We start from the raw sequence: 14892 nt of genomic DNA on the forward strand, positions 1-14892 counted from the left end.
ATTTCTGGCAATAATAATATAGTGAAAGTCTAATATACATAGAAAATAGAAATGAGTTAAATATTCAAGAAACATAATATATGCAACAATTAAGAAAAAATAAACCAAATGTGGGAAACATCAATAAAAAGCAGGTTTTGTAGAAAAAAGCAAATAAAAGTTTACTTTATTGAAATCGGAACGATTCAAAACGTATTTATATACGAGAATTATCTTTCTATCACACTCCCCTCAAAAGAAACATTTGCTACAAAATCCGAGCCATAAATGACGTCAGATTTATCTATATAAGTTTATTAACTTATTTCTAAAATGGTAAAGTGAAATATTTTGCTCTCAAGACATCTAACAATTAACATATTCATTCAATATATACCAATGCGGCAATGCAAAATAGTTGTATTCATTTCTGTATTAAAAAATTTACGTCTAAAGAATATTATTTACGTTTATTTTTAAATTAACCATTGTTCAGTAATAATATGATCACTTTTTATTGAAGTTTTCTCAGAAATATCCAACAAATTTAAAAAAGTGCCTCTATTTTAGAATGTCTAAAACAAATAGCTCACTTGCTTTATTTTAAATCCAAAAATAATTACAATATTTGTCAGTTTTACTATTTGAAATATTAGTCAATGCATACTAATTATATATATAAATACGATAAAGACGGTAGTACTAACTTATAAACGCTCTAATATTATTATAAATTTAGAATCCAATATGATTAAAAATGTTTTAGGAGTTGTTTTCTTGCATGGAATTGATGATATCAGTTGTTTACATGAAAGTCGTCGATTAAGGAAAATTGATTTTGGAGGTAAAAGCACAGAATTATTCTGTGGTAAAAGCGTCCAAGAAGGAATGTTACAAGTAATTTTGATCATTAATTAAATTTCATAGTGATTTTCTAAATTAATGTTTTTAATGGTACTTATTGATCTATCTCTTGTGATGTCATAAATTTTTTTTATTATTATCAAATATATGTTTTTTTTTTTAACAAAGTTATTAGATTGAAAATTTAATCTTTTATGCGGTATATTAGAGAACAGCAGTCGGCATAAATTTTTTTAAATACAAAACAATATTAAACAATATTGGTGAACAAAATAAATTTAAATAAATTTTACGAGATAAAATTGATAATAAAAACTAATAAATATATTTATCATCTTAATTGGACATTGTACCATAATGTGATTGTACTAGGAAAAGAAATCAGAAAAAATTACAAATGATAATATAAACTTATAGTCTATTTTATTTTATTTTTTAATAATTAATTACAATGAAACCTGTACATAACGGACAGATCAAAATAATATATATCTGTCTATTATAGACAGGGGTCCGTAGTAGACAGGTTTCAGTGTTTCAAAAATAAAATTAATCTACAAACATGATATATAAAATTTTTACGTACATTTTATTAATATTGTTTTATATTTTATAATATTAGGTACAATCTTTATTATTACAATATTACATATGAAATAGGTAGGTACTTGCAAATTGCAAATTAACGTTATCTCAATTGGCGATAATGTAAACGGTCGTAATCCGTGTTTTCATTGAATTACCTAATTGCGTTCTTTATAGAGGGCGGAACCGTTTTCGGCCAATACATTAGTTTGGTCACCAATGAAATATTCTTCACATTTTTTTTATATTAAACTACCAAATTATATAATAATCATATAATATTAATAGTATAATATATAATTAATTATCTATTAAATTTATTTTAATTTATAAAAAATTTAAAACAATAGTTAAATTATAATATTATCAATATATTCAAAAAACATAAAATTATAGGGATATTTAATTTTTTTTTTATAACTATAGCAAATACGTTCAATAAATTCCATTCGTGTTATTTTTCTTTCTCATATTTTGTTATACTGGTATGGTTTTTATCCTGACGACTCTAAACTTTTTTTTTTGTTGGTAATTTTGGAATATCCGCACTTCGTATTTTTACATATTATGATTCTGTTTGAATTTCATTTATTATATTCAACCAATACATAATTGGAGCGGAATCTTTGGTTAAAAACATTGGTTAAAATATGAATGATAATAGACTCGTATGCATTTGTGTTTCTATAGTAAAGTCAGAAGAGCCTGATACCCAAATAGTAGGAGGAAATATGCTTACTTCACTAATATAAGTGCCTGTTAAATAATTACAGTATGATTTAAATTTATTATCATCAGGACATATTGACATTAAATCTTCGACAAAACAATCTTCTACATAAATATTCTATACAATTAATTAGTGTAGTTATTACTTTTATTGCTTTTATCGACCATTATAGCGTATAGATGTTGGATTATCCATAATATTTTTATTAAAAATAAAAATAAAATATTTCTATAATTTTACGTTTTTTGTATAAATTGATAATTATAATACAACTTTTGTTTTTATATTTTTCAATTAATTCAATACATAAATTGGTAGTTTAATATAAAAAAAAAAAACGTGAAGAATATTTCATTGATCAAAATAGTGTATTGGCTGAAAAGGGTCATTCTAAAATGGCCAAAAGGGGAAAGTTTTATTTTGGCTGAAAAGTGTCCCGCTCCTTTATCATTGCTGTTTTGTAGTATTTTTGTCCGTTATGCAATTGCCGGGGTAAATATTAGTGTCTATATGTCCCTAATAGAAAGAGTCCGTTATAGACAGGTCGAAACTCAAAATATATTGGAATGCCTATCTTATTTCTGGGACCTAGTCATTTTGTCCATTAATAGAGGTGTCCGTTAAGTCAGGTTTCACTGTATTTTCAAACATGTAATATTTTCATTGAAGTTTTTGTACTTTTCCCCCGTCTTTTACCCAAGACTGTATATGGTGATCTGTGGTGTATTATTATCTTTACAATAGTCTTTTTATAATATATCTTATATTAAATTTTATTATGTTTCTTATAGATGTTGGAAGGTACTGTTATTAATGTACCAGTAAAAAAGTTTCGTTGGAATAGAACAGTAAAAGTTGATACTACTGATATAATGTTTATTGCTTCTGGAGTATTTACTGGTCTTGATAGAATTATAAGTCACAGGATAAATCAAAATGTAAAGACTAAATAGTTTATTCATATACTATCTTTAATTAGATTTAATTAATTTATTGTTATTATATTCAGAGTCTAGGATCTCGTGCAGAGATGGATAGTGAAATGAGAAATAGAAGAGCTGATACTTCAACAGATTCATATTATACTGATATTGAAAAAGAAAATGCTGAACGAGATGAATTGTTTAAAAAAGTCGAACCAAGAGATTTATATGAATTTGGAATGTTACCTGTAATTCATAATTAACTTATTAATACAATTAATTTAGCATATTAATAGACTTATTGGTATGAGTAAATCATTTAACTTATTTTAAAAATAATAATTAATAAAATAATTTGTTATTTGAATTTCAATATATTACTAAACTACTAATTTTTATACCAATTTTGTTTTGACTAGAAATGCCTATACTAGAAATAAAAAAAGAAGGGTCTGATATGTTTGCCCGACAATAGTTTTACCCGACATTACTTTTAGCTGACACTAAATTGGCCCGACATTACATTTTTCATATACAATAATTAAAAAATAAACCAAAATCAGACGAATATTTTATCATGGATAATATTGTTTTTTTTTTTTATTATTATTTAAATAATGCTTCAACTTCTGTGGTCATTAACTTGTAATAATTACATGATAATAACAGTTAAGTAAAGGTCTTACAACTATGGGAATATATTATGTTTAACAATAGAGGGAGTTTGTAAAATATATGTACATTTATTTTAGATAATATTGTTCTATGTGAAAAAGTAAGATAAATAAAACATATTAGTGCAATTATAAATGACAGGGGAAATCGATCGAATTTATCATTTCTAAGGGGAATCGCTAATAATATTAAATTGTAATTTGTAAGTAGTATAATGTTTTTATTATTATTAATTTTTGACATATATTTATTGGTTCCACGTTAAAATATCCCTAAACCAAAATATTCCCGCAAAAATATCCCTGAACCAAAATATCCCGCATTCCCACGTACATAATAATAGGTACTCCACGGATGTAATATTTTCTTACAAAATAAAAAAATTATCAGCTTTTGATTTTGTACCTAGCGAATAAATACTAGGTACTACGAATAACAATAAATACTTAAAAGCAATAGCACATAACTTAGTATTGTAATAATAATTATAATAAGTATAATACTTTTTTACGAAAAACTTATCATTTTAACATTTTATAATTAATTTGTTTGTATTTTATAAACGTTAATAATAATTATATTGTATTAATATCTATGTTTCTTCTATAAAAAGGTTGAAATTTTGAATTAATATTTACGCAGGATATTATGACGTGTCATCATATTTATTTAAAACACAATTTGTTATGCCATAGAAATGTGTTATTATAAGTTGTATAATTTTAAATGTAAAATTAATTTTGTAAATAACATAATATAATATAATATTTTGAATAATTTTTGATTAAAATTTATTCATAATTTAATTTGATATTGTCGGGCAAGTGTAGTATCGGGCAAATATAGTGTCGGGCAATTAAGGTGTTGGGCAATTGAATTTAATGACCCGTGAACATCTAAAACTTATTTAATTTAAATATAGTGTTTTATTCTAAGTATTTGTTTTTATTAATTATATTATTGCATAAGATACATTTTAATACATGTTATTTTATTTTTACTAGGAGCTTGTTAAAAAGTTTCCAGATTTAGCCCCATTCCAATACTTAAATAGGAACAAACTATTCGATATTCTTACTGAGCCAAAAAATGGTATAGTCAAACAGTTCAAGTTACTATTTAGCTTACGCAATGTCCAGTTAACATTCACAGATGATGCACTAAGAGCGATTGCCTCACAAGCCCTAGAAAAAAAAATAGGTGCTCAAGGGTTAATAGAAATTTTGGTAATATTGTATTCTTAATTCTAATCTAATTTTTTAAGAAAATTTTGGCACTGAAATAATTACCCACTCAAAATTTAACATTTACTAACAAAATACAATTAGTAATTCAATTTATTGATTTTTTTTATGAAAAATTATTAGTATATTATATACAAGATGATTGTTTTATCAAACAACATTCATTATTTCAAAAAGTATTGACTTTTTCAATTTTTTTTTTCTTCAAAATATTTAGTTTCATATTTTTCTAAAACTATATACTATTTTAATTTGTTTCACCATTATATTTAATAGTGAAATCGCTATCAATTTTTGATTATTTAAATGTAAAAAATATACATTATATAAAAAATAGGGCCCTTATGAGTTATGACTTAAAATAAGGTGTTATTGCTTAAAGCATAAATGTGTTTGACAAATATCAATTATATGTGCACTTAATTAATCATGTGTTGCCCAATCATTGAATTTATAAATATACCGTATTCCAAAATTTAATGAAATCTACCAACATGAATCCTAACTAATTTCAAAAAACTAAAAAAAAATTGTAGAGCAGCATCAAGCTTTATATAAATTATTATTTTTATTCTTTACATATTATGTGTGTTAAAACATAAGTCATAAATAAATTATGTAGAACAATATCTCAACATATATCAAATTGTCTGATACAGCTATGTATCTACATTAAATTTTATATTAAAATATATGTATATTGTGTTGGTTATATAAAAATCGGTATCTAGACACTCTTATCCAGCATTTTCTTTCTTTCCATATTTGTATAAAAATCTGCATGATTTTGGAAGTTTCACGCAAACTAAACGTAGAACGAGTACAGTAAACAATGACCAAAATTCATTTGTCGCATTGATCAAATTCATTATAATTCATTGTAATAATTATCTTGTAATTAAATTTCCTTCAAGACATGTTTTACATCGTTTTGAAGACAATTAATATCACTAAAGAAATACAGAAAGATAATACTTAAAGCTGTTTTAGCATAGACCACGGTTGTAGACATGGGCGTAACTAGGATTTAATAGTTACAGGGGCTAGAGTCCTAGAAAACCAAAGTTTAAAATAATTTGAAGGCTAATTGAGTCTAAAAAGTAAAACCTTATAGGGGGCTAAATAAAAATACAAGGATGCCGAGCCCCCCTAGTTACGCCGATGGTTGTAGATTGAACTATTTAAATATTTTATTCTATTAATAGAATGCTGCTGTGTAATTGATCGAGTTGTAATATAATATGTAAGGATTAAATTGTTAAAAAAACTGTGCACAATCTTTATTCTCCTCCGTCTTTGATAATCGCTATCTTTCTATATGCCGTATGATTCTCTGCTATTACTACGGACCATATAAAGGTATAAGGTATATCTTAGTCCACGGCTTTTACCTATACCGCAGTCTTTACAAACAAAAAGTACCCATTTATTTAGAGTGATAAGCACTTGTCCGGAAAAATGATAAGAATGGTAGACTATTGGACGACTGCCCCCAACACAACCTACAGGTATAAAGTTCATTATCATTACTGCGTTGAACGATAGTCGATAACTAATTTATAACATGTTAAAATATGTACCTCTTATTACTATTTATTACCCATGTGACTACTGGTCTTCAGAAATAAGAAGTATTATAAAAACCGAAAACCGACCAACTTTGAAAAGCTATATCTCGCTAACCAATTAACGAAAAATAATAATTTGAACGTTAAAATTCATAAAAAAAGCCCTACTATTGTATGACATTTTAAATATAGGTTGCCATTTAAAAATCAAAAGTCGATAGTGTTTTTACTATTAACTATAAGAGTGAAAAAAATAAAAATTTTGAAAAAATTATATACTTTTTAAAATAATGAGTGTAGTTTGATAAAAGAATCACCCTGTTTATTATAAATTTTATTATATTCTTATTATTATATATTTTGGCAAAATATTATTGTGTCTTCGACTTAAAAATTATGCTTACATAGTTACATACTACAATTACTACTACTGTACTTAGTAAATTGTTTGTAAAATTAAAATAAACTAATTTACATAGCATATTACTTAAAATTTCTACAGGCATCAATTTTGTCGGATCCAATACGTATAGTTCCTGGATCTGATATAGTAATTATACATATAACTGAGGATGTAGTCAATGGTAAAATCAAACCATATTATAAAAGACGCCAACGTTAAAAGAAACCAAAATGGATACAAGAGCCAAAGTTTAATTTATTTAACACGGTTTTGAAAATATTTAATATTTATACTAATTTTTAGTACACTAACCCATTGATTCGAAAAATATGCATATATTTTTCAACTATGTTATTATATTTGTCGCGCGCCACTGTTGTGTGTGTGTGTGTGTGTGTTTTTTTGTTTTAGGCACGATGCGTGTATTTTCCGCGGCGGTAGCTAGTTGGTAAGGAATACTCTTTTTCCAACCAGCTTTTCCAGCCTTACCGGCCCCCACCATTTCGGTGCGAAACCGGCATGGAACCCCTGGCGTGCCTTATAGTATACCACGTTGCCCGTTTTGTACTTCGTGTTTTTTCTGGCGGTTGTGGTGTTTGTGTTTTAATTGCGATGTTTTGTTCGCGATTTTGTCTGTCCCTATAGGATTGTCAATCGGTGCGTATGTTATCCGTGACAGCCGACTTCCACCGGAGCTTGAGGGCATCCCAGCCGTCTCCCACGCGTCCGTTAGCAGCGGTCCGACCGAACACACAGCCACAACAGCAACATTGTGACAACGTGCCCAGACGACGAATATTGTTCATTCTTTTTTATATTGTCAAAGATATAATACTTAAATGATGTTACTTAATTAACGTAATAATGACTAATATAATCGTTTATATATAATATTTATGTATACTTAACAGTAGAATCGTTTGTATATAGAGTTACATGATCGTGTTCATGGTCGATATATCAACCTACTTGCGCTATTAATACTAAATATTAAATACGTATTATATTATAATATTTCAAAAAATAGTTGAAACATCCTATAGGTACCATTAAGGCGGTGATTTGTAAATACAACAACGACGGGTACAAAAGGATAGGTATATAAACTAGGTACTTATAAGAATAGTAAATATATGTAGTATTATATGTAGGGCTAAGGACTTCTAGGACTTAGTGTTTGTATTTTTCTTGTTAATCACTTGTATATTGTTACTTTTTTGTACATCGTAAACGTGATTCAAAGATAATAGATCGGAAAATAAAAATAATAATAAATAATTTATAATTTTGGCAATTTTGCAAATACTAGTGTATTTTATTCAATTGCAATTCTATGATTCTATTTATTTTTTTAATGCATATTTTAATAGCTTAATTAGTGATTCTTTAATGCATATTTTACGGTTTTTTATAGTATGAAGTCCCTAGCTCTAGTCATTAGGTATAGGTAGTATTTTAATAATATTTTAAATTATTGTCTTCCTTTGGTGATCGTTCATCGTGCCACTATATGAACTGAACGGGACCGATAAGAAAATAAATAAAACATAATAATAACATTCATCACATTTTAATATTATACAAAAATAGTGATTATATATGATGATGACGTGCCGTCTACGGCATAAACTATAAAAATTATAATTAATATTCCTCCTCGTATTATATGATAATATATTATAATTTAATATTTATACAATATATTATGGTGCCTACGTGATATTATATATATATATATATATATAAATTATCATTATTTATTTGCGAAGACAATACGGAACGTGCGCACACTTGGATCTATATTATAAATTATGGTCTCGGTGGCGTGACTAATATTTTCGGGGTAGCAAAGATTTTCAGACCAACCACGCCCCATCTCTAATTCAGCGGTAATACCACAAAATCTTAATAATCGCCTGTAATACAAGCCCTCTCCTCTTACAGAATACTGCTACGCAATAATCGACCGACTACTATTTACACGTAATATTATTTCTCTTAGTAATCGATAGAATATTAATATATCGTAAGGCTTTCGGTTTACTTAACTAAACACAATTTTTATTTAACAGACATTAATAATTACTGTTGATTAAACAATTTTTTGTATTATTATTAAAATAATGCAATATATTATTCATATAATATTCAATTCATAAAATTCAGTATTTTCTCATGGTGAATTGCGTATAACATGCAGATGGCCAACCAGCGCGCGGCACCTGTCATTCATTGCAATATAATATTATGTGGCATACTTTCGTGTTATACTCTTTCAAAAAAAAAAAAAAAAATTAAACCAAATTAAAATAAGTTATTATCTAAATGTGATCATTCTTATTTTTTCTATGATAAAGAATTTACTATAAACCTGATTTTTGGAATTTTCATAAATAATAATGACCATATTTTCAAATACTTAGATTTTTTATACTATTTATTATTTAAATATTATCCTAGTATAATACCAAATTCTTTTTTTTTCAAACAAGAATCCTTTTTTCTCCCATAAATCATTAATATTAGACGGCTTATTTGAAAATGTTGTATCTAGATTTAAATACAGACTAGTGATGTTCGAATTATTTAATTTTGTGTACTATATCCATTATTTTCTTGAAGAATAAATAAAAATAAAACAATAAAATATGCAACGATAATAGTCTTGGAAAATATGGAAGCTATGATGATCTGAAAATGTTAATAATAAATACCAATATTTTATAATCAGTAAAAATTGTTCTCGTATAATGAATACTATACCTAGATCTAATTTAACATATTTTTATAATAATAATTTTTAAGTTTATATTTTTCCTTAGTATACTCAATGTGTATCATGAAGATGACAATAGACAATTTTACATATACCCATGTGTGTGATACATATGTTTGAATAACTCGGAAACTATTTGTTCAAATTTTGATTTAGATATATTAAAAATCATGCTTAATAATTTATAGTAAAAAAGTTCGGTCGTCATTTGAAAAAATAAGTTTGTATTACCATAGGTCCATTGGACCTAATATCTAAATAATTAAAAAATATGGTCTTTAACTATATTATAATTAAAAGTTTTAATAATTAAAATTGCAATAAGTAATAATAAATGTATGAATAAATTGCAATAATACCTATCACTTCATAAATATTTACTTAACTAAAATAAAATATTATCATTATATTTACTAGTTTCTTAAATTCAATGTTGACATGTGATAATAAAAAACTCAATATCTAAATAAAAAAAAACTAGCTATGTTTATTGTTTATAGACTATAATTGTAAGTTGAGTTTGGATCATGTTATAACGTATTTGGTTTTTTGTTCCTATTAGTAAAATATAATACTATGAAAGAAATACATTTATTTCATAACAAATATAGGAAATTTGATGTTGTTTTTTTATTACTTACTATCATTCTTTTTAATGTTTTTCTCTACTTTTAAAATTGTTTTTCATTATTAATATTTAAAAGGTTGTTATTTATTTTTACACCATAATTTCAGAAGGATGGATTAAGTTAGTTTTAATTATTAGTTGTATTATATTTAATTTATTAATAAGAAACGAATACAAATAATTAGATGTCGTAGACTTGTAGTATTAGGTACAAGTTTTTAAAGTATGCAGTTATTTTAAATCAGCCGTTCTATCGTGTCACGAATGTATTTGAATTTTTTTTTATATAATATTTAGTATTATTGTTTATTTTAGTAGTTGGAAAAATGCCAAAAGTTAAAAGTTTTTTTTCCACGTAAATTCACGATTTGGTTAAAGAAATCGGGGAAGATATATTTTCTTATGATAATAAAATTCAGTGTTGTTTTGCTAAGTATTCATATTATATAATAATAAGTTAAATCTATGCAGATTGCAGATGCTTCCAAAACCAACTCAGGTGTTTCGATTGCAACCATAAACGACGACTTATTCTTATCTTACAAACTATTTGACCATAATAGTATTTATAAAACTTCTCGAGGGAATCCACATAGCCATTCAATTTTCTGATCCTACTATAGGTATTAACATTTGTACAGATTCGCTCAGCGCTCTTAACAATGTTAAGCAATTAAAATAAGTAACATCATTGCAAAAGCTAACTAGAAAATACAGTTTATGTGGCCACCAGGCCGTTGTTGAATTGATGGTGAAGAGAAAGTTGACGAAGTAGATCGAGAAACAGTAATTAACCCTTTGACTAAAATAATATACTCACTTACTGTTCACCTATACTGATATATATATATATATATATATTACAGTGAAACCTCAATTAATGGACACCTCTCAATAGTGGACCCTTCCCAATAGTGGACACTTCTAAATTCCCCGGCAAAAATGTATGCACATAATAAGAGCTATAACCTCTTAATAGTGGACACTACCAATAGTGTACGTGGACACAATACATGTATATATCGAAAACGTTTAAGTAAGAAGAAGTAGAAGAATACGAGTCGATATACAATCCAACGTTTGAAGAAGTTTGGAAAACAATACATATTTTAAAAATAAAGAAAATGAAATCGCATTATCAATGGTAGCCAATTTACAAATTCATTGTGAAAAGCAGAAAAAATGTATACAAAAAAAAATTACAGATTTTTTTAATCGTACATAATCATTAAACATTCTTATAATAATTTTTAATACATACATTATACATACAATATACATACACATACTTATATTATAGTATAATAAATAATAAATTAATATTCCTATGTATATGTTCATATACAGTGTATAACCAATTCCCTATAGTGTCTCCCTATAGTGGACATTTAGTAATTTCACGCAAATGTCCATATTAAGTAGAGGTTTTCTCAATAGTGGACATTTTTTAATTTCCCGTGGCTGTCCACTATATTATAGAGGTTTCACTGTATATATATATATATATATTTATGAAAATGACAGTTTAAATCAAAAATATTACCACATACTGGCATTAACCCCATTCGATCAATTTAAAAAATGAAGTAATTATAAACAGACTGCGCGTATAGGTCACTCGAAATGTCCCATAACAATCTTATGCAAAGAGAAAAGCCAATACTGTGCCAACATTTTGGAGAATCTCTTACGGTCAGCTCCTCCCTTGTGTACTCTCGAAACTACATGAAAATTAGAATAAGATTATGAATACTTGATAACCTCTTTAAGACCCTTGGTCCAATCGAAGACAACATCAACAAAATTATTTCATATCTCAAACATATATACATATGTACAGCTTAAACTAAGAAAACCAGTGTATATTTGTATTTAACATTATGTAGTATTAGCTGTAACAAGAATACAAATAATTAGTAGATTTTTTTTATAATTTTTTATATTTATTAATTTTCAACTTCATGATGTCTAAACACAGGTTGGCTCTTTCACACAAGCATCATACTGATTTGATATTGTTATGTTTATAATTTTGTTTCTTGTTTTTTTTTTAAATATTTATAATTATTGAATACCTTCACTATCACTTAAACTTATTGCAAAAAGATTATAATATACAGATTATATAATTCAGAAATAATGATTGAAAAATTAATATCATTTTCAAGTACAATAATCATTGTTTGTTAATATGTACTGAATTAAATTAATAAAACAAATTAATTACTAATTAGTGAGTCAATTTAAAAAATAAATAAATAAAATAAATAATTGTTAGTTCTTTGTTTAGGATTTTTAATGTATTTATCGTTTTGTATTATATGCTTACTTCGCAGAGTCAAATTTTAATAAATAAGTTATAAGCATTAAAGAGCAAAATAAAATTTTAAGAAAACATACTGTACAAAACAATAATAAATCGTTGATAGAAAAATGGTTATATGGTTATACAATTATTTTTATTAGGTATATAAGTATATTATTACTATAATACTCCACATAAGTCTTAATTTCTAACCATCAACATATTTTAAAACTATAAAAAAAATATTATTCGACGTTTAATATTTTTATGGAATATATTAAATTATTTAAAAAAATAACATGTGTCATTTGGTATGGTCATATCAAAATGTAATCGACTATACTATCTATTTTTGTTGGTTTAAATATAAAAATCATTCTATAATAATAGAGAACAAAGAAAAAAATAGACAAATGATGAGTTTAAAACGCGCAACTAGCTTTCCGTTTATAGAATGATAAATAACGTTATTGTCGTTGCTATTTTTTACATTGTCGAGAACGGCGGCGTGACGTATAGGCAATTTCGATAAACCGCTGCGTCCCAAACGGTATTCCATCGATTTGCCAATTTAATATGGGAATATATTATTTTAGTTGTAACGCCAGTGACGTGTAAGTACTAGTAATACTACCAATGTGGACACACGCGACTAGTGTTTTAGATTTAATGATGAACCCAATAAGCAATAATTATGTTGTAGATTCAGTTTATTTACCATAAAAGAAATGCAATTTCGTTTTTGAATGAATTTTAATAAAAATAAATTACTTAATTATATGGTAATGAAATTCCTGTGTTGTCATTATTATTATTTTCCTCAATCAATTCCTATTTATGTTGGTTTTATCAACACTGAAAAAAAATAATACTCATTATGAATGATAATTTTTTTTATGTGTATATATTTGGGGCAGTAGATGAAAATAAACATGTCGATTTATAAGAAATAAAAATAATAAAAATAATAATATACAACCAATAATATATACGCATATGCCATATATACATAATACTAGGGTTTTAGTTATTATTTAATCAATTATTATGAATTATTGAATATGATATGTTGTTTTTTGCAAGAAAAAACAATATTTATTATAATATCAACTCGTGTGATGTTTAAAAGTAACCCAGTCGCCAGAATACTTTGTATATCTGGCAAACCGCCTCTCTCATTAAAGAGTAAAATACTCGAAACAAGATATAAAATAAAAATATCCAAACACCAAGAAAATCCTATGTACTCGTCGTACTATAAAATCATAAAAAAAACTAACCAGGTAAAGCTGACAAGTATATCTCATCTCATTCCACGACTATACAAAAGATAACGAGAATTTATTATAAAAAACGAAATTTCAATCAATAATATAATTCGATGCACTGAAATAAATGTACTTCCTTGGCGATTTAATAGAGAGATAAAATAGACTTAAGCCTATGATACCACAATTAAATCACAACGGATAAAAACATATATAAAAGTTTTCATTATACGAACTACTGAAATCGTACTCGGCACACGAACACATATTATATAATATACTAACGCACCGAAAATCGAGCATAAGACATGTTTAGCCGTATTATCTAATGATACAGATATGCAATTAAAAACCAATAATAAATCCAGTAATTTTACCGTGGATGTCTTAGTGATAGTCACGGCCATCCAAAGTAGTCACTATGATGCTTATGATAAGCATTACCTAATAATGTCGGATTCTTTAAGCACTCTAATCAGAAAATAATATAATTTAAATAGAGCACAACCAATTTATTATCAGCCAAATAATCAATGAATTTAACGACCGTAAAAATAATATATCTGTTACCGGATGGATACCGGGACACGTTAGTATAACAATAGAACTTGCAGAAGAAACGAAAAAACTGTTTTAAAAGCTAAAGAAACAACAAGTATCTCTGTTTTTGAAGTATGTCTCCACATATCAGACAAATACTTTTGAAATCCAATTAGATTCAATTATATGGATGAATGGCAAAACCTCTGGACAAATGTCAATAATGACTATAGTTCAAATAAATCAAGCAAATAATATTAACATGGCCCAAACCATACGTGATGTCCAGAAGGGATGAGGTTATTTTTGGTCGTCTCCGAATAGGCCATAATCGCATGACACACGGTTTTCTTGTGGCCAAAGAAGACTCGCCCTCGTGCGATACTAGCGGAACACTCATTACG

The 14892-nt window shown here is 26.4% G+C and overlaps 1 protein-coding gene across 1 annotated transcript; it reads left to right on the forward strand.

Moving 5' to 3' along the window:
- Nucleotides 1-726: 726 nt before the first annotated feature.
- LOC132919131 (ATP-dependent Clp protease ATP-binding subunit clpX-like, mitochondrial) lies at nucleotides 727-14014 on the forward strand. The gene is made up of 6 exons (XM_060980478.1): nucleotides 727-876; nucleotides 2950-3096; nucleotides 3168-3329; nucleotides 4761-4982; nucleotides 7071-7167; nucleotides 13830-14014. Exons 1-6 carry the CDS (start codon nucleotides 727-729, stop codon nucleotides 14012-14014), a joined length of 963 nt encoding a protein of 320 aa, XP_060836461.1.
- Nucleotides 14015-14892: the final 878 nt, after the last annotated feature.

Source organism: Rhopalosiphum padi, chromosome 2 (genome assembly GCF_020882245.1).
Source record: "Rhopalosiphum padi isolate XX-2018 chromosome 2, ASM2088224v1, whole genome shotgun sequence".
Lineage (NCBI taxonomy): Eukaryota > Metazoa > Arthropoda > Insecta > Hemiptera > Aphididae > Rhopalosiphum > Rhopalosiphum padi.

Coding starts and splice junctions, on each gene's coding strand:
- LOC132919131 (XM_060980478.1), top strand. CDS start 727: ATGATTAAAAATGTTTTAGGAGTTGTTTTCTTGCATGGAATTGATGAT. Junction 3,097..3,167: donor GTCACAGGATAAATCAAAAT/GTAAAGACTAAA, acceptor TATTATATTCAG/AGTCTAGGATCTCGTGCAGA. Junction 3,330..4,760: donor ATGAATTTGGAATGTTACCT/GTAATTCATAAT, acceptor TATTTTTACTAG/GAGCTTGTTAAAAAGTTTCC.